The 18,618-nt window shown below is 41.1% G+C and overlaps 1 protein-coding gene across 1 annotated transcript in view; it reads right to left on the reverse strand.

The window, feature by feature from the left end:
* UNC5C (unc-5 netrin receptor C) overlaps positions 1 to 18,618 on the reverse strand; it is a 332,506-nt gene that overhangs the window by 114,052 nt on the left and 199,836 nt on the right. Inside the window, exon 3 of the mRNA XM_069978343.1 lies at positions 14,108 to 14,329. Coding sequence (XP_069834444.1) covers positions 14,108 to 14,329 — 222 coding nt within the window. The remainder of the gene's footprint in view (positions 1 to 14,107; positions 14,330 to 18,618) is intronic.

The following is an 18,618-nucleotide window of genomic DNA, read 5'->3' on the forward strand; positions in this document are numbered from 1 at the left end:
GCCTGCCATCCTGATGACCATTATTCCTGAGGCAAGAAGTCCTGACCCTCTTCTAAGGATAGAGAAGGTGAGGGGACTGCACCATACAAGATTAGACAAGTGTGTCTGTAGTCAGTGTATATCAGTGCATGGGTGTCTGTAGTCAGTGTATTTCAGTGCATGGGTGTCTGTAGTCAGTGTATATCAGTGCATGGGTGTCTGTAGTCAGTGCATGGGTGCGTAGTCAGTGCATGGGTGCCTAGTCAGTGCATGGGTGTCTGTAGTCAGTGCATGGCAGTGAAAGAGTGTCTGTAGTCAGTTGGCAGTGAAAGGGTGTCTGTAGTAAATGCATGGCAGTGAAAGGGTGTCTGTAATCAGTGCATGGCATTGAGAGTGTGTCTGTAGTCAGGTGACAGTTAGAGGGTGTCCGTAGACAGTGTATGGCAGTGAGAGGGTGTCTGTAGTCAGTGTATGGCAGTGAGAGGGTGTCTGTAGTCAGTGTATGGCGAGTAAAAGGGATAGAATTCTGTGCGAAGCCCCTGCTATGGACTCTGCTCAGAATCCTGCCTGCCTTAGTGTGTCAGTGCGATGCCTCGAGTGCCTCCGCTCTCTGCTCTAAGGGCGGGTTCACACTACGGAATTCTCGCGGACAATGTCCGCGGAATTCCGCTGTCTGTCCACCCGCACGGGCACACGCTTTTCTGCCGGCTCCATAGACACCATTCTATGAGCCGGCGTATTCCGCGATCCGCTGAAAGAAGTGACATGACACTTCTTTCGGCGGATAGCAGAATACGCCGGCCCATAGAATGGTGTCTATGGAACCGGCGGAAAAGAGCCCAGATGTGCGGGCGGACAGCTGACGGAATTCCGCGGACATTGTCCGCGAGAATTCCGTAGTGTGAACCCGCCCTAAAAATGTAAATTATAAGCATGTCTGACATGCTTATAATTAAATTGTGCGCCCTGACTGACAGCGGGACAAGCCATTGGCTCGTCACACTGTCAATCACTCTTGATATAGCAGACACGCCTGCACGCATCACGTCTGTTATATCACCTGTCCGGAGGAAGGAAGACCCTGATGCTTGGGGGGGGGGGGGCGCCGAAAACAAATTTCGCACAGGGCGCCATCTGCCCTAAGGCCGGCCCTGCTCACTCTGTAGAGGCAGAATTCTCTGTCTGGAGCCCTATAGATGCTGCGGTCGTGATGACTGTAGTATCTATAGGGCTAACTCTCAGCACTCGAGCGTGGCTCCGGTGCTGAGATTTGCGGCAGGTCCCCTGCTATCACTGATAGCCGTGACCCGACACGGATGACACAGGCGCAGCTACCGCGCCTGTGTTATCCTCGATCGTAAATTATCGTCGCTGCAGCATGAGGCATAGGCTGCAGCAACGTTGATTTACAGTGCATTGGCGGGAGGAGTTTAATGGATCTATGAAAACTGAAAAGACTGTATCGTATAAAACTATTCCTCACAACAACATTTGTTACTAGGCAAAGATCAAACACCTCTCATCAAACTATACCTATAATCCAGTGATTTGCAATGATTTATTTTTACAGTACATACAGTACACTATTTGACTCTAGTTAATTTTGATTTATTTTAAGCAAATAGCTTGGTTAAAGCCTTGAAAGGGGGTAAAATGTAGCAATGCCGTTAAGTATTTTCATGGCTGATTTTTAGCTACACTGACCACAATGTATTCACATACCCCCTAGATCTAGACACATGCCATTAACAATTCCGTGTGTATGCCAAGTCAAGGCAAAATAAATAAAATGAACAGTTTTGTAGAGAGGAAACCACAGTAACCACCTCTTAACAATGCAGAAGCACACTATAAAGTAGAAAACATTAAAGTATGTGTATGTCTGAGTGTGTGTGAGTCTCCTGGTAAATGTGTTTTACGGGTTGGTGACTGTCTGAAATTCTACATTCAGACAGTAAGTTAATAGAAAAGCAATAAGTCACTCAGTGTCTCCATCGGTTGGTCCTATGTCACACTCTATATGGTATTGTTAGGTAAGGGAAGGCAAGATTCTTCAGACCAAACTGTATGTGCTCTTAAATACATATAGGCAGTACCTTATCACGTAGGGTCCTATTAAACTAAGCAATTTTTAATGATAAACAATCGCAAACGAGATTGTTTATCGTTTACAGGAAATTGTTCACCATATTAAACGATAGTCGTTAGTTGCGATTGTTACAACGTTCGTTTCTACGATCGTTTACTCCATCTGATCCCAGCAAAAGAAGGAACCATGTGCAATCACACTGAACGATTAGTGAGCGAATGCGGAATTACAGAGAATGATAAGCGAACAATTAGGAATGATTTTAAGGTCAGGTCTAAATCAATGATCAACGACACACAAACGATTTTTCGATCGTTGCCTGCAATTACTCGATTATCATTTAAATTCGAATATGGTGATTTTCAATTATCGTCCCATGTAACAGGGCTATGTATTGTATGTTTATTTTAAGGAAAGGTCTAGATAACTTAATTCTTCAAGGTTCCTAAATTCATCTTAAACAATGTAATAGATGGTCCATACACAGTGTAGTGCAGTTATGCATTAGTGGGTAAAATATATCATTACTAGAGATGAGCGAACCTGGAGCATGCCCGAGTCAATCCGAACCCGAACTTTCGGCATTTGATTAGCGTTGGCTGCAGAAGTTGGATAAAGCCCTAAGGCTATGTGGAAATCATGGATATAGTCATTGGCTGTATCCATGTTTTCCAGACAACCTTAGAGCTTTATCCAAGTTCAGCAACCCGAATAATCGAATACCGAACGTTCGGGTTCGGATGGACTTGAACCCGAACCCGGTTCGCTCATCTCTAATCATTACCTTTCCCTCTCTGGGAAAACATGGTTTTCTGATCCCCTAAACAGACAGCTCTGGTGGCAGAGTATTTCTCTGAGAACAAAGGGGTCAGGCAGTGAAATTCCAGAACTGACCCCTCTATTAACATTATCTGTTGGTGGAGATAGCTAATATAAACTGTACTGGATTCTATACCAGCCATTATATTATGGGTGGTGGGTATTCTATAAAACTGTTCTACAAAAGGGAAACTTTTCTACTCAAGCCCCATCTCGCACATAAATTTGGGGACTTTATAACCCTTTTGCTGCTTATGATACTTGCTAAAAAAAGTGAGCAGGTTTTGCTGGAAAGGTGCTGCCCTTCATGACCCAATAGATTTATAATTTAACACCAGAAAGTTAGCATAAATTATAGCACAAACCTACACTAGCTCATATTTCAGTGTGCGGCAAACACAACGTCAAATATGTCCCAAACATAGATATCTATGCCATGGTGTTGGCACAATGTAATTTCTGCTCCTCCAATATCTACACAGAATCAGCAGACAAGGGGTTAACAGGTATACATTCCAACAATCAAAGCCAGGAGATCATGTATTGGTAAAATCAAACAGCAGGCGTAACCAGGTACACAGTCCATGGAATCAGTAGTCACAAGAGCAATGCTAATAATAGGAAACAAGAAAAAAAGTAGGTGGACAGTATGTGTAATAGGGTTATGAAGGGGGAGATTTATCAAACATGGTGTAAAGTGAAACTGTCTCAGTTGCCCCTAGCAACCAATCAGATTCCACCTTTCATTCCTCACCGACTCTTTGAAAAATGAAAGGTGGAATCTGATTGGTTGCCGGGGGCCACTGAGTCAGTTTCACTTTACACCATGTTTGATAAATCTCCCCCTGAACTCGTTACCCTATTACAAATACTGACACTATATATATATATATATATATATATATATATATATATTTTTTTTTTTTTTTTTTTTCCCCTTTTCTTTTTTAACGTGAATAATGTTTTTCCACAGCTTAGTATTCTTAGGGGCTCATGCACACTGAGCAATTGAAGAGGAATCTGCTCTTACATTCTGCTTGAAATTCCTCCTGTAAAAGGGCCCTTGCACACTGAGCAATTCTCGAGGAATTGTAGCTGAAAGTTTTCAGGCAGAATTCAAGCAGAATTTAAGCCCCCCATTGACTTCTATAGGATTCCTCTAGCAGATCTACAGCAGAAAATTCTGCTCGGAAATTCTGCAGTGTGAACAACAGAGCAGAAAACCCATTGAACACAATGGGACTTTGCTCTGCACATTTTTTACGGGAGGAATTTCAAGCTGAATTTCGAGCTGAATTTTAAGCTGAATTCCTCGCCTTTTCCTCAGTGTGCACATAGCCTTTAAAGAATGAACAATGCAATGTTTCATTGTGTTCTGTGGGATTTCCACTCTGTTGTTCACACTGCAGAATTTCCAAGCAGAATTTTCTGCCGCAGATCTGCTTTCCACAAGGGCCCTTGCACACTGAGCAATTCTCGAGGAATTGTAGCTGAAAGTTTTCAGGCAGAATTCAAGCAGAATTTAAGCCCCCCATTGACTTCTATAGGATTCCTCTAGCAGATCTGCGGCAGAAAATTCTGCTCTGAAATTCTGCAGTGTGAACAACAGAGCAGAAAACCCATTGAACACAATGGGAATTTGCTCTGTACATTTTTTACGGGAGGAATTTTAAGCTGAATTCCTCGCCTTTTCCTCAGTGTGCACATACCCTTTGGCAGAATCTGCTAGAGGAATCCTATAGAAGTCAATAGGGCTTGAATTCTGCTTAAAATTCTGCTTGAATTCCACTCAAATTCAGCTCAAATTCAGCTCCTATTAGGCTACGTTCACACAGAGCAAAAGGAGCGGATTACGCAAGGAAATATTTCCGCCTGAAATCAACTGACGCTGAATTCCGAGCAGAATATAAGCAGAATGTAAGCAGAATCCCTGCATATTCCGCTAGGAAAGTGTTCAGCTCGTAATCAGCTCTTGACAAATTCAGCGCGGAATATTTGAGGAATCCGCGCTGAATCCGCATGCATTCAGCGCTGAAATTCAGCAAATATTTGTTGAGTAAACTAGACTATACCAGAACATATACTAGAATCCTCCTCCCCCCTTTTTTCCCCATTTCGGCGAGTAATTTCCGCTTGTATTACGCTTGTATTCCGCGCTGAATACGCGCGTATTCCGCGCTGAAACAGAAAATCAGAGCCCCATTGGTTTGTATAGGCTTCCGCTAGCGGAAGAATGAACATGTTCATTCTTCTGGCGGAAAGCGGATTAGTTCAGTGTGGAAATTCCACCGTGTGAACTGCAGAGCAGAATTTCCATTCAACACAATGGAAATTAGCTCTGCAACTATTTTAACGGCTGAAATTTCAGCGCTGACTCAGCGCAGAAATTCAGCTGCTTTTGCTCTGTGTGAACGAGCCCTTATGCTCAGACGAGAATGAAGGTATGTGCACACTGAGTAAATAGGACGGAAAGTCTGTTGCGTAATCTGACACTTGCGCCCGATTGCTGCCAGCAGCGGATGCGCGCGTCTTCGCCCGTGCCATAGACTGCATTCTATGCACGGGCGGATTCCTTCCTCTGGCCAAAGAATAATTGAATTCATTCTTTGGGTGGAGGAAGGAATCCGCCCGTGTAGAGAATGGAGTCTATGGCATGGACGGAGACACGCATGTCCGCCTCTGTCCGCGAGCGTCAGATTACGCGTCGGACTTTCCGTCCTATTTACTCTGTGTGCACATACCCTAGAAGAGGAGTTTCAAGCAGAAATCTTCAAGCAGAAATTCCTCGCCTTTTGCTCAGTGTGCATGAGCCCCTAGACAGCACAATAAAGTGATGCACAATGAAGTTTGAGGTCTTAGTAAGGAACACTAAAATACCTGTGGTATTTTGCTTTGACATCTGGTTGAAATAAAGTGATGCACTAAAATTGTGCAATTATGGCAGTAAAACACACAGTCATAGAAAACATCAGAAAAGAAAAACTTGCGTAGAGGATTTTGCTTTGCTGGAACTAGATTCCTCTTGAATTTCGTAGTGTAAAACACTGCAAGTCTAAATCATACCCATATAACAAGTGCACAGACATTAACATTTTCCTGTATAACCTATTTTTCATGCAGGATATTAAATTTAGGTAGCATTCCGTTTCCAATGTGGTGCTAATGAGGACTGAAATGACAATGTTGGGTAAAAAAATAAGCAATATTTTAGAAACAGCAGCACATAAGTCTAAATCAAACTAATGGGGAGAAAGCTTCCCAGCCTAATTGTCGTCTTGTTTTTCTGTAGCCTTGTGTGAGACCAATTACAAAAACAGTTTACTGATTTAGTAGCAACACTTCCGTAGAATTCGGGATCCTCACAGTACACACAAACCGTAGTGTGCCTGACGGCTCTGTGCAAATAGAAGGAAACAGGCGCCATGTGCACAAGACCGGAAAAGCCTCTTAAGGTTATTTCTCTCCATAATTACCCTCAATGGAGGAACAAATGCCATGGCAGGAATCTGCTGCTTTCTCTTGTTTTTAGAAACGGTAAACCACAAATGGACATATAATTCAGCTGATGTCAAAGGGACCCATGACATGTCAAGATTTGGTGTGGAAATCCTATAGTAAAATCTGCACCAAACCCTCAAAAAAAATTCGGCATCCAATGCTAGTAAATTATTTTTTTTTGTAATTCTTGCAGGAAAAAAAAATTAATGCAGATTTTTGTCCAATTGCCTGAAAAAAACTAGAGATGAGCGAACCAGCCAAGGTTTGGGTTCGTATGAACCTGAACTCTCGGCTTCTGATTCCCGCTGTCTGCCCGCTCCATGGAGAGGATGGATACAACCTTGAGGACCACCTGGAAAACTGGAAAATAGCCATAGCCATAGGCTGTATCCCAGTTTTCTAGGCGGTCCTCAGGCTGTATCCACCCTCTCCACGGAGCGGGCAGACAGCGGGAATCAGAAGCCGAGAGTTCAGGTTCATACGAACCCGAACCTCGGCCGCTTCGCTCAACTCTTAAAAAAACCTATCCATGAGAGAGTTGAGCATGTTCATTCTTCTTGTCGAGTCAGAGTAGGGTCCTATTAGATGAAGCGAATTTTAACGATTAACGATAAACGATTGCAAACGAGATTGTTTATCGTTAACCTGAAATCGTTCACCATATTACACGGAATGATAGTTGTTAGTTATGATTGTTTACTTAATCTGATTCCAGCAGAAGAAGAAACTATTTGGAATTACACTGAACAATTAGTGAACAAATGGGGAATTACAGCAAACGAATGCGAAACTACAAAGAACAATTAGGGAACGATTAACGATGATTTTAGGCTCAGGTCTTAATTAACGATCAACACACGATCGATTTTTTGTTCGTTGCCTGCAATTACACGGGGTGATTATTGTTTAAATTCAAACAAAATAACGATTTTCCCCAAGATAATCGTCCCGTGTAAGAGGGCCTATAGAAAAGGAGGTTGTCTGTTACCCCCAACCAGATGGGCCTCATAAATCCAACACAAGGATTTTGTATGTTTTCCCTGTGTTTGCATGGGCTTCCCCAGATACTCTGGTTTCCTTCCACACTTTGGCTACAATCACTGACCCTAATGGGGACAGGGGCAGATTTGAGTGGTGACAAGCAATGTAATGTGTTGAAGAATAGGTTGGTGCTATATAACTAAAGCCTTCTGTATACGACTGATCCTCATGAAGTTCCGTCAACATATCCTTCCCATGTACAACAGAAATCTCATGTGGATCTTCTTGTAAATGTATTTGTCAAATCTGGCACATGTGATCACATCCAAAGGATATGTTCACACTGAGTAATATAAGTGGAGCTTCGCTGCGGAATCCTGCCTGCCTCACTGTCAGTAAATTAACATGTCAATTCTTTGAGCGGAGATCAGCGGGAGTGGAAGAGCAAGTCATCCTATAGAGACAATGAGGCAGATGGGTTTCCGCGACAGAGAGCTCAGCTGCAGAATTCCGCCTATATTACTTAGTGTGAACATACCCCAAAAGTATAAATCTGCTTCAAACCAATCAGACTTCTGCTTTAATAATCAATTTTATAACAGAGGCCCAAGAGGAACTTTCTCTTTATTTCTGTAATAAATCCGACTATTCAACAAAGTCTACAAACAAGTCCTGAATGTTGTTAATAATGCAATGTAGGAAATATCTGACTTTTTGTTCCTTGTTTATATTGATAGGGTTATCCTAACTTGACAACCCCTGTCTATAAGCCATTATATATGTTTGTAATAGAGTAGGTCCTCTGCTTGAGATATTCCTCTATAAGGCCAAAGCTAAAAGCCAGCCCATAGAGGCTACTGCTCTGCTGGCAGATTTATCACTATCAAACTGATTGAGTTTGGGTATAAATGCTGGCATTCTTTTGCATGTCATACTGTATATGTTTTCTTTTTTTTTTTTAAATCTAAAAAAAAAAAAGGACGAGAGCTTATTTTCTGGGTAGGCCATCTTTTTGGCCTTTATTTATTTGGGTAGTCCCCATATTTTATACCTCCCTCCACCCTCTACAGTTCTTCCCCCATACTGTATACCTTCTTCCTCTACTGTATAGGTCCCCCCACTGTAAATATCACCTTATGTAAGTATTCCCCATACTTTACACCTCCCTACAACCTCTTTAGTTGGACCATGCACCCTCCAAATCCCCATATTCAGTGTTCCTCCTGTGTTTCTTCTTACCCCTCCTGCCTTCCCTGCAGCTTGTGTTGAGCAGGTGGAGGCGGAGCATAACAAGTCTGGCACTGATTGGTGGATGCTCAGCCACCCAGTGTCAGGGATCTGATCAGCTGACTGTATTTAGGGCGTATTTTTGCACTGGAGCTTATGTTTCAATCTTATTCCAAAAAGCCTGCAAAATAAAGCAATGTAGGAAATCTGTGACTTTTTGTTCCGTGTTTGTATTGATAGGGTTATCCTAACTTGAAAAACCACTGTCTATAAGCCATTGTATATGTTTGTAATAGAGTCTTATTTTAGGGGTACATCTTATTTTCAGTAGGTCACATACTGCATCCCGTGCCATCCATCACAATTGAGTTAGACTGAAGTGGATGGCATCAAACAGAAATATAACATTATCCATGTGGATCTGATATCTTATATCCATACAAATTCCACTATTAGGCCGGATTCACACACTGTAAGACAGCGGCCGTTCTGTGACACAGCTGTGTTACAGAACGGCTACTGTTTGTGAAATTAATTTTTTTTTAAAATTGGAATGTTCAAATTAACCATTGCAGACAATGTAAAGTGCGGCTGGAGCAGCACTTTACATTGTCTGCACTGTCAATTTCGTGTGACCGCTATTCAATGAATAGCGGCGACACAAAACTGACATGTCAGTTTTGAGTGCAGCCACATGGAATCCCGGCCTGAGTGTATACAGTTTGTATATACTCCGGCTGGGATTCCATAGGAAACAATGTAATTTGACATTTTCAAAATTGAAAATATACGTTGCGTGAACATGGCCTTTTTCCGCACATCCTTTACTTTTCTAGCTAAACAATAGGTAATGAAAAGGAGATAACAATGCAGGAAAATGTTTTAAAGGTTGTTAGTGGTGAATGAGATGATGTGTTCCAGTAAGGGCAATATATGTTATCGCAAGAATATTAAACTAAAAGAATTGTGCCGTAATGAGTACAATAAATAATAAAGCAAAATGTGCGTTTGACATAGGAAAACCTAATCCATTAAACACTTATTAGTCAATTCGAGATAGAGTTTTTCTCTTACTAATAATATGCAAAGAAAAAAAGCAAATAAACAAGAATGGCTTATTACAATCCCCCCTGCTATCTGATGCAGCAATGTTTTTCTGGCTTACTTCTTGGTGGCTTCACATCCAGTCTTTGCTATTCCTTTGAAGACTGTCACGTGCTTAGCCACCTACTGTGCACGTTGATGTTGAAAGGATGATCTAAGACTTGTGCTAAGCCTGGAAGGTGACAATATTAGCTAGAAGTTAAAGATTTAGGGAAGTCGTAAAATTGGTGTAAGGGTAAAAGTGCTGAAAAGATCTTCAGCTGTTTCTCATATTAGGGAAGATAAAGATGCTATTTTAGCTATAGGGTATACGATGAGTAGAATAATAAGTAAAAAATCTGGTCAGAAATAAGCACATCTCCCTTTTTTGCACTGACTAAATAAAGTGAAAGTCCAGTTAGAATTTTTTTTCATACTATATGTCAGGAATGTGCAGTAGCCTAGTGTGAACTGGGCCTGTTTTTACTTTTGTGTGACACACCCGCTTGCATCTCAGCTTCCTGGCAATGCAGGAGTTAAACTTATCACTGCTAGACTTGATTATTACAGCTGAGTAGGTCTTTTGACTGACTGGTTTCTCTGCCTGTCTGGAACCTGGAAGATCAGAGCGCCAGTCCAATGGGGATCCGAACCGGGCTCTTGGTAATCATAAAAGAAAGCTGAGGCAGTCTCCCACCGCTGGCTATTAGGTTTCATACCCTGGTCCCAGCTCCCCCTGTCTATTCCTGCGATCCCCGTCCTAACTCCCTACGCTTGCTCGACTTTGTTGTCTGACCTCTGGCTTGACTTTTGACTATCCGATTGTTACCTGATTTTGTACTACGCTGCCCGTTTGGTTCTGACCTTGCTTGTTTGACTATCCGATATTGTGTTTTTTTTTCCTGTCTTGTTCTGTGTGCACGTATCTAGTAAGGGAATGTCTTTATGGTTGTCCACAGCCGCCTAGGGCAGTTTGAGGCAAGTAGGTAGGGACAGTTGGGGGGTTCAGCATCAGGGCTCACTGTCGTGTCTTGTCCCTGCCCCCCCCATCCGGACATTATACTAGGCAGCTGTAATACATTACGTAAAGCACTCTCATGAGAGAGTTGACATTTACTGTACGTACAGCCATCTAAAAAAAATGTTTAGAAGTGGATTCCTTCTGAAGAAGAGGTGTGGTTGATGCTTTAGGATGAGCTTGTCTCCAAAGTTCCTTAACCCTTTATGAGCGCCTATCAGTCCCAGCAGCTAACAATACCCCAAGCACTCTTTTCTCTGCATTGTCTCCCTGTGGTCCAGTCGCAGAGTTTAAGCGGTTGTAAACAAGTGCTGAAAATCTGTGCAGGACATCATCGAGGAAGTAATCCTCCTTACAGCCCGGTAGCGATATTATGGAAATGACTGAGACATGTAATCACAGCGATTCTATTGATAATATTATATTAGGAATAGAGATGAGGGAACTTCGAGCAAGTTAGGGTTCATCTGAACCCAAACTTTCAGCATTTGATTACTGGTGGCTGAAGAAGTTGGATGCAGTCATAAGACTGCTTGGAAAACATGGATACAGCCATTGGCCATAGGCCAATGTTTTCCAGGACTCCCCAGGGCTAGCATCAAACCTCTTCAGCCACTGGTAATCAAATGCTGAAAATTTGGGCTGGGAAGAACCTGAATGTGCTTGAGGTGTCACTCATCTGTAATTAGGAACTACTTATTGGGCTATTTGCCCATAAAATCATTGCTTTGGCTTTTAACCAAATCCTTACTTCAACAATACTTGTCAGTAGTGCAAAAAATAAATATCATATTATATTACTAAAATGCAAAATGCAAAGTCACCGTATGGACCACCCAAACCTGCCAGTCAGTGGTGCATTGTTGCCCTCTGCTCATGCAGTAAAGACCCGCTCAGCCAATGATGAGCCCAGTGGTGAGTCACCTTAGTTTTTGCATCAAGATGGCACCGGGAAACAGTGAGCAGCAGGGATCTGTCACTAACAGAGCAGCAGCAGTGGGGTATCTTTTTTTTAAGTGTTTTTTTTAAGTGTTTTATATTTTTTTAGAAAAAAGGGAGGGATGCATGCAAAACTAAGGACAACCCTAATCCGACATAGAGTAGAATATAGATCTTTTTGTTGTTCTTCAGGTGTTAGTCTGTTCCATGAAAACATGAAGGTTCACTAAGTTAAACTGGTGCAGAACTTAGAGATACTCTTTCAATTACTAACGTGAAATGAAATAATTATACCCATTTTTAACACAAAGTATCCAAGCACATGTCCTCTATGAGAATTACACTGTGTTCTTGGTAACAAAGTATTGCAACTCGGTGTGAATTACATTGTACTTTCCAATCAGTCAAGTTATATAGTTGTCAGGGAGTATAGTATTTGCAATTATGGGATTTTCTTGTAAATTGAGTTGGTGGTAATCACTTATGGGAAATCATTATTTCATTTCTGATCATCTATCTGCACTGCTTCATATTTGGGAGATTGGTATACAAAGTATACACATCAGTTATCCTTCACCATGTAAGAGGACTCTTCACCGTATTGTAAATGAAGCATACGTTTATACTTATATAAGTATGGGAACAAATCCACAAATGGTAATGTATAAATCTATCCGGCATGGACCTTGGACTCCATGTGCTAATGTAATGAAGTATACAAACATATACATTCTTTACCTGGATCTGCATTATGGAATTAAGCTTATTAGCTTCATTCATTTGTGATAGGGTCTATAAGTCAGTGTATATAGAAAATGAAAACGTTGTAAAAAAAAGCATTGACTGAATAGCAAACAATGGTGTGTGACTTGCTAAAGAAGAGGCTTGGCGTGCTTGTCACTGTCAGCAACTAGTGACCTTGGACAGTACAAAAGGTGACAATGTGAAGGAGTCTTTTCTGATACTGTATTTGTGCAATGTCTTCATAACACAACAAGAATAGAACTACAACTATAAATATTTACAATCTTGAGAGATCAAAAAATAGAAAAAAAAGATGCCCAGTGCTTCATAAGTGGCTAAGGCTTTGTGCCCCCAATGTTAAAAATAAGGGAAATAACGTCCATTGTTAATTATCATGGGCATTCATAACGGCCGTTGCTTTGCAACGATGGACGTTATTTGCCTTTATTTTTACATTGTGGGAACATAGCCTAAATCTGTAAAAAAAACTTAAAGGGGAACTATCAGCTGGTTAGACACATCTAACCTGCTGATAGTCCCTTAGAGCACCAGGGACACTGAGAGGGAAGGTATGTGTCTTACCTTCCTCCTTGGCACCGGTCCTGCACTGTTAGTCAGGGTAAACGCAGCTCTGGGACATCCTTAGGAGCACTGCCACGTAATCCGGCCCGCCCCTTCTAATAAAAATCAATTGAGGGGGTGGGCCGTATGTGGTGGCAGTGCTCCTAATGGTGCCCCAGAGTGGCATTTACCCCTACTAACAGTGCAGGATCGGCACTGAGGAGGAAGGTAAGACACATATAGTACCTTCCTCCTTAGCATCTCTGGCACTATAGGGGGCTAACATGCTGATAGTTCTCCTTTAATTGTATCATGCTTAGTAATATCCTAATGCCGTAAATCTCGGCTGTACCATTGTCCTTTAATGAATCAGGCACTGCAGCCACAGACCAGTGTGCTCCATTTTGAAATGTACGCGAGTGCTAGTCTAGATTTCAGCTATATAGTAGTGAAAATAGTATGTGACTAGTCCTTGTCCCTCAAACACTTGGTCACATGCACTTCCATGTGGCATACAAACACTACTGCAAGTCGAAACGTGTACATCCCTATTTGTGCAATGACAATATTAGAGCCTTAGGCCTTATTCATACATCAATTTTCCTCTGTCCATGAATCAGGATTCTGATTCACTGACAGAAAAATGACACATTACTATAAGGCCATTCATGTGTTAGCATTAGTATTGAGCAAACATGTTTGGTCAAGCATCGGGGTGCTCGCTCGGGCTCAATGCAAAGTGCTTGGTTTCCTGAAAGACAAATTAATTGACGACATACCACCGGAGTTCTGATGTGTCATGCAGTAAGGTATTACTTTTTCTCATTCTGATTGTTGTATATTTAGTTTAAACATCCCTTCAGTGGATGAAATTTAGAAAAATTACAAAATTAGATTTACAAAATTGACAAATTTAGAATGCAAAAATGCAATAGGTTATTCAAAGGTGAACCAGTCACCTTCTGCTCTGATGAGTAGGAGACACCTGGTTAAATGTTTGAGTCTCCCATAGATTCAAATGGAGTTTGTTACTCGAGTCGAGCATTAAATAATTTGCGACTGGAGTAACCAGCACTCAAACACTTTAATATTTGCTCAACACTAGTCAGCATCCATGACAGGTGGTAAGACTATATATATATATACCAAGAAAATTATGTGACGAATACCTGAGGTTTCATCCACTCTTTCATCTACTACATGATCCTTCTGATGTACCCATTCACTGTTGCACTTGAAGTAGATTTGCGTGGCTGGGCTAGCCTTGCAGTACAAGTTCACTGGTTTATTTTTCACAATGTAAGCTTCTTCAGGTTCAATAAGAAAATGAGGCAATGGTTCAGGTGGATCTGATGGGAATGTCTCTGGTAATTCATGAAAGAAGTCATCATCTGGAGAAAAAGAAACATATCCTATCATTACTTAGTATACAACTTAGAACATTGATAGCTATAGTTGAGACTAGAATGGAAATATCTAAATTGTTATTAGGTCACATGATCTATTACTTGATCTAGGTCACATGATCTATTCCTTGATCTAGGTCACATGATCTATTATATTTTGTACATTTTTTCTGCCCCCTGGATATAATGTAGCTGTCACGTGATTGTGTACACTTAATAATTGACGGCTGTGTAGGCTCAGCTTCTACAAGGCAACACATGTCAACACATGGATGACTTTTCATTTTTGAAAGGAGTTTAGTTTTAATATTCTCTCTTATCTTGGAGCCGTGATTTATTGTATTGTGCCGGATTCACAATCCTGTCATGTTCCACTGTTTTCCCTTTAAGACTGTTGGAGAAAAATGATTTAATCAAATGGGCTTGAAAGGTAAAAGGCTTAGTAAATCATTAGAAGTAATGTGATACTTCTCTGGAGAGAGTGAGAATATATTACTAATAATTACATTTATAGATTTTCTTTAGTGACCTGGCTGTATCCACCACTTAGTAGGTAACACGTTCCCTGATGCAAAATTGGCAATAGAGATGTCATAATGTGATTTACATTCATTTTGTGCTGCTTTTTATAGTATTATGGGACAGCTTCTTTAGCTCTATAAGATATTTATACATATGTCAATCAAACTAGCAAATGCCAATCAAGGCTCAATGGGCATGCTACTAGTAAGAACACTATCGAATAGCAGAAGAGTCTGGCTTTCCCCCAGCAACCAATCACGAGGCTGGCTAAAATGTGAAACCGGATCTTTGATTGGTTGCTGTTGGGAAGCCAAGCAGTTTTGCTGTTAGTTTTTATTTCTATCCCCCCCCCACTGTGATATGTCACCACTACATCACCACTAGGTATGAACTAACCTCGAGCATGCTCGAGTTCATCCGAACCAGATTTGATTAGCCGGGGCTGCTGAAGTTGGATAAAGCTCTGTGGTTGTCTGGAAAACATGGATACAGTCAATGACTATATACATGTTTTCCACATAGCCTTAGGGCTTTATCCAACTTCAGCAGCCACTGCTAATCAAATGCCGAACAACTGGGTTCGGATGAACTCGAGCATGCTCGGGGTTCGCTCATCTCTAATCACCACTCAAATGGCTATTCTTAAGTGGAGCTTGGCAGTTTTATAAGTTCTTAGTAGATAAGAATTTCAACAGGGTTTATCTACAAAAGTATTTACGAGCAGTGCTCCTGTGGAATAATAACCAAAACTCTGCTAGGTTCCCTTTAACACTTTGCAAGGTCCAGTTAAATCTGTCTACTAAACCTGCCACTGTTAGCTATGTGTCTCCTGACCATGATACCACTACATAGATGTAAGCGCCGTGCCTGCCTAAGGAATAAGAAAGAGTGAAGAAGAGCCACTGCCTGGAAGAGAGGTCAGGGAAAAAGAGAAAGAGTTTGGGATCAAAAAGTGAGGTTTCAATCACCTAAGCCTATCTCTACCACTTCCCATTATGATTTTCCCGATACCTCTGCTGATGACTCCAATCCCCCCCCCCCACTCCATTATATTTAACCTGTAAGTACTGTAGCTCAGGTTATTCTGGCTATACAAAATAGGATGTCTGTAATCCATGCATTCAAGGGTCTTCCAGGTGACTGTAAGCGAGAACTGATCTGCTTAAGGAACCGACACAAAGCTCGGTAATCGCACATGAGGGCTGCACGGACATTGTTAGCGATGGTTGAAACATAAACTTTATGCTTCACCAATCCCTCCCGCAGTGTCCTGCAGCCTTTTGTCATGTTCCTTACTCACTACTGAAGTCTCCGGCCCCGACTCTTCAGTGACAGGCTCATCAGCCAATCACTGACTAAGATGAGACAGCGCTGAGCAGCCTGAAACTGAAGAGGTGGGGCCAGAAGCTTCAACAATGAGCAGGGAACACTGGCAAAAGACTGCAGGACAACTGGGGAGAATAGGTAAGTATAAACTTTATTCTACTTTATACTATTTATACTACACATAGCAATGCACGGCCGGTGCCAACGATTTTTAAGCATGTTTAAAAGACAAGGATCAGCTGGTGATCAGTTCTTCGGCCGATCCTTGTCTTTATTACACAGAGTGATAGTATGCTGAATCCGCCTGATCGGGCAGATTATCGCTCTGCGTAATAGGACTCTTTACAAAACAAATGCAACTATCTTGCAAAACATATGGCGTTATAAGTCTTCAAATGAATTTCCATGAGTTTAATAATACAGGTCATTTATACATTTGTACAATATTCAATGTATGACACGCTATAAAGCATTGCTGAATCTCTGCCTTACCCGATACTTAGTCTTCATGCTTTTCTATATTATAACTCACCGCTAGATTTCTTATAAAGCAGAAAATATAAGTGACTGTCATTTTTGGACTGTGAAATATAGAGTGCATTATCCATGTTCAAAGTATAAAGCAAATTTACTTAAAACGGATTTTAGCGAGTAATGCTTCAACTTCAATTTGAAACAAACCTAATTTTATATGCCTCCGCTTGCTTATCACTCAGAGAGATTTAGATGCATTACGGCTCATACAATTTGGTTGACTGTGCGTTATACTGATACTTTGATTCACGTTGAGAATTACAGAAAGCCGGGGCATTACCTTGTGATCCTAGTCTGAGCAGGTGCTGCTGGTGCTACAGTAGCCAATCACCTTTGAGCTTATTAACTGCCAAGTCTTGGTAAGGTCTTAGGCCAGAATATCCATGTGGAAATCATTATACTCTCGAGATTGACAGAATTTTACTTTTAACAGTCATCAATATCCATAAGAGTTGGGAAATAAGTTGAGTCAATTATAAAGATGAAGAGTAAAGTTGTCATGATCTATTTGAGGCTTCTTAGAATGCTCAAAACTGTTTCACATCTAGATCTGACTATTAAGATAATTGGGTCAAATATAAAAAATGATGGTAAGAAATTAGGTTTTTTTCAAGATTTTTTTTTCAAAAATGTTTGATTATTGTAGAAATATTTTTTCATGTGTCCTAACATTTAAAATTTTTATGGACATTAAAAAAAATTCATGATATTTATTACAGTCTGAGAATCTGGCGGGGAGACAAACTGTATATGCCCCCTTGCACAATAGCAATTTTTTTTTTGTAAATAATGTACAGTAGTTGCCTGAGACTTGAAAGTGACTCTGTACCCACAATCTGACCCCCTCCCCCCCCCCCAACCACTTGTACCTTCTGATAGCTGTTTTTAATCAAAGATCTGTCCTGGGTTCCAGGATTAGGCTGGCACCAACTCTCTGTCCTTCCTCCCCACCCTCCTCATCATTAGGAATGATCCAGGAACATTTACTGCTGTTTGAGCTTTGCACAGGTGTCTTAACGATCCAGCCCATGTTCATTATGCACACAGGTGGGGAATAGGAAGCAATCTGCTTGGCGCATTCCTAATGATGAGGAGGGACAGAGAGGTTGTGCCAGCCTAATGCATATACAAATGTAAGCCCCAGCCGTTTGACACAGCGCTGCAGGATTAAAAGTTGTTTTTAGGAAAATAACTGCATCCCCTGCCGAACGGACCCCGGGACAGATCTTTGATTAAAAGCAGCTATTCGAAGGTACAAGTGGTTTGGGGGGGTCAGATTGTGGGTATAGAGTCACTTTAAGGCTAGGTTCACACACAGTAAAATAAAAGCAAAATGCGATCGTAAAATAAGGAAAAAATACACCTGTATTTATAAACTTTTTCTCCATTGAACTCTGTGCAAACACTGTAAAAATAGCTTTGTTTTTTGAGAACCTGTGAACAGTGAAATGTTTCACCGTAGACTTTAATGTAGCACATTACTAGACACAAAAAAATTGTTGTAGTTTTTCTCTTTACAGTCATATTTTGTTTTTTATTTTACTGTGTGGGAACATAGCTCCAAAGGGCATACTTTTGTGTGCACTTGCATATGTGCTTATGATACATATACACTGTTTGGATATGTTCCCACTATATCTTTTTTTGGCCTTTTGACGACCATCTTTTAGAAGAGTCGTCATTTTGAGGTCAAATAGCAGCCATTATTTTCAAAATGATGCCCGTTATGAAGTAACGGCCATTATTTGACCTCAAAATGATGTCTGTCACTCTGGCATGGGTAACATGTAGAAAACAGTGTTGGATTACACCCAGGGGAGGCTACAGGTTCTGTCCTGGAGTTTAGGGAAAATCCCTAGTCCCTTTGGGCAAGTAAATATCTGATCTGGATA

Source organism: Dendropsophus ebraccatus, chromosome 7 (assembly GCF_027789765.1).
Source record: "Dendropsophus ebraccatus isolate aDenEbr1 chromosome 7, aDenEbr1.pat, whole genome shotgun sequence".
NCBI classification, from domain to species: Eukaryota; Metazoa; Chordata; class Amphibia; order Anura; family Hylidae; genus Dendropsophus; species Dendropsophus ebraccatus.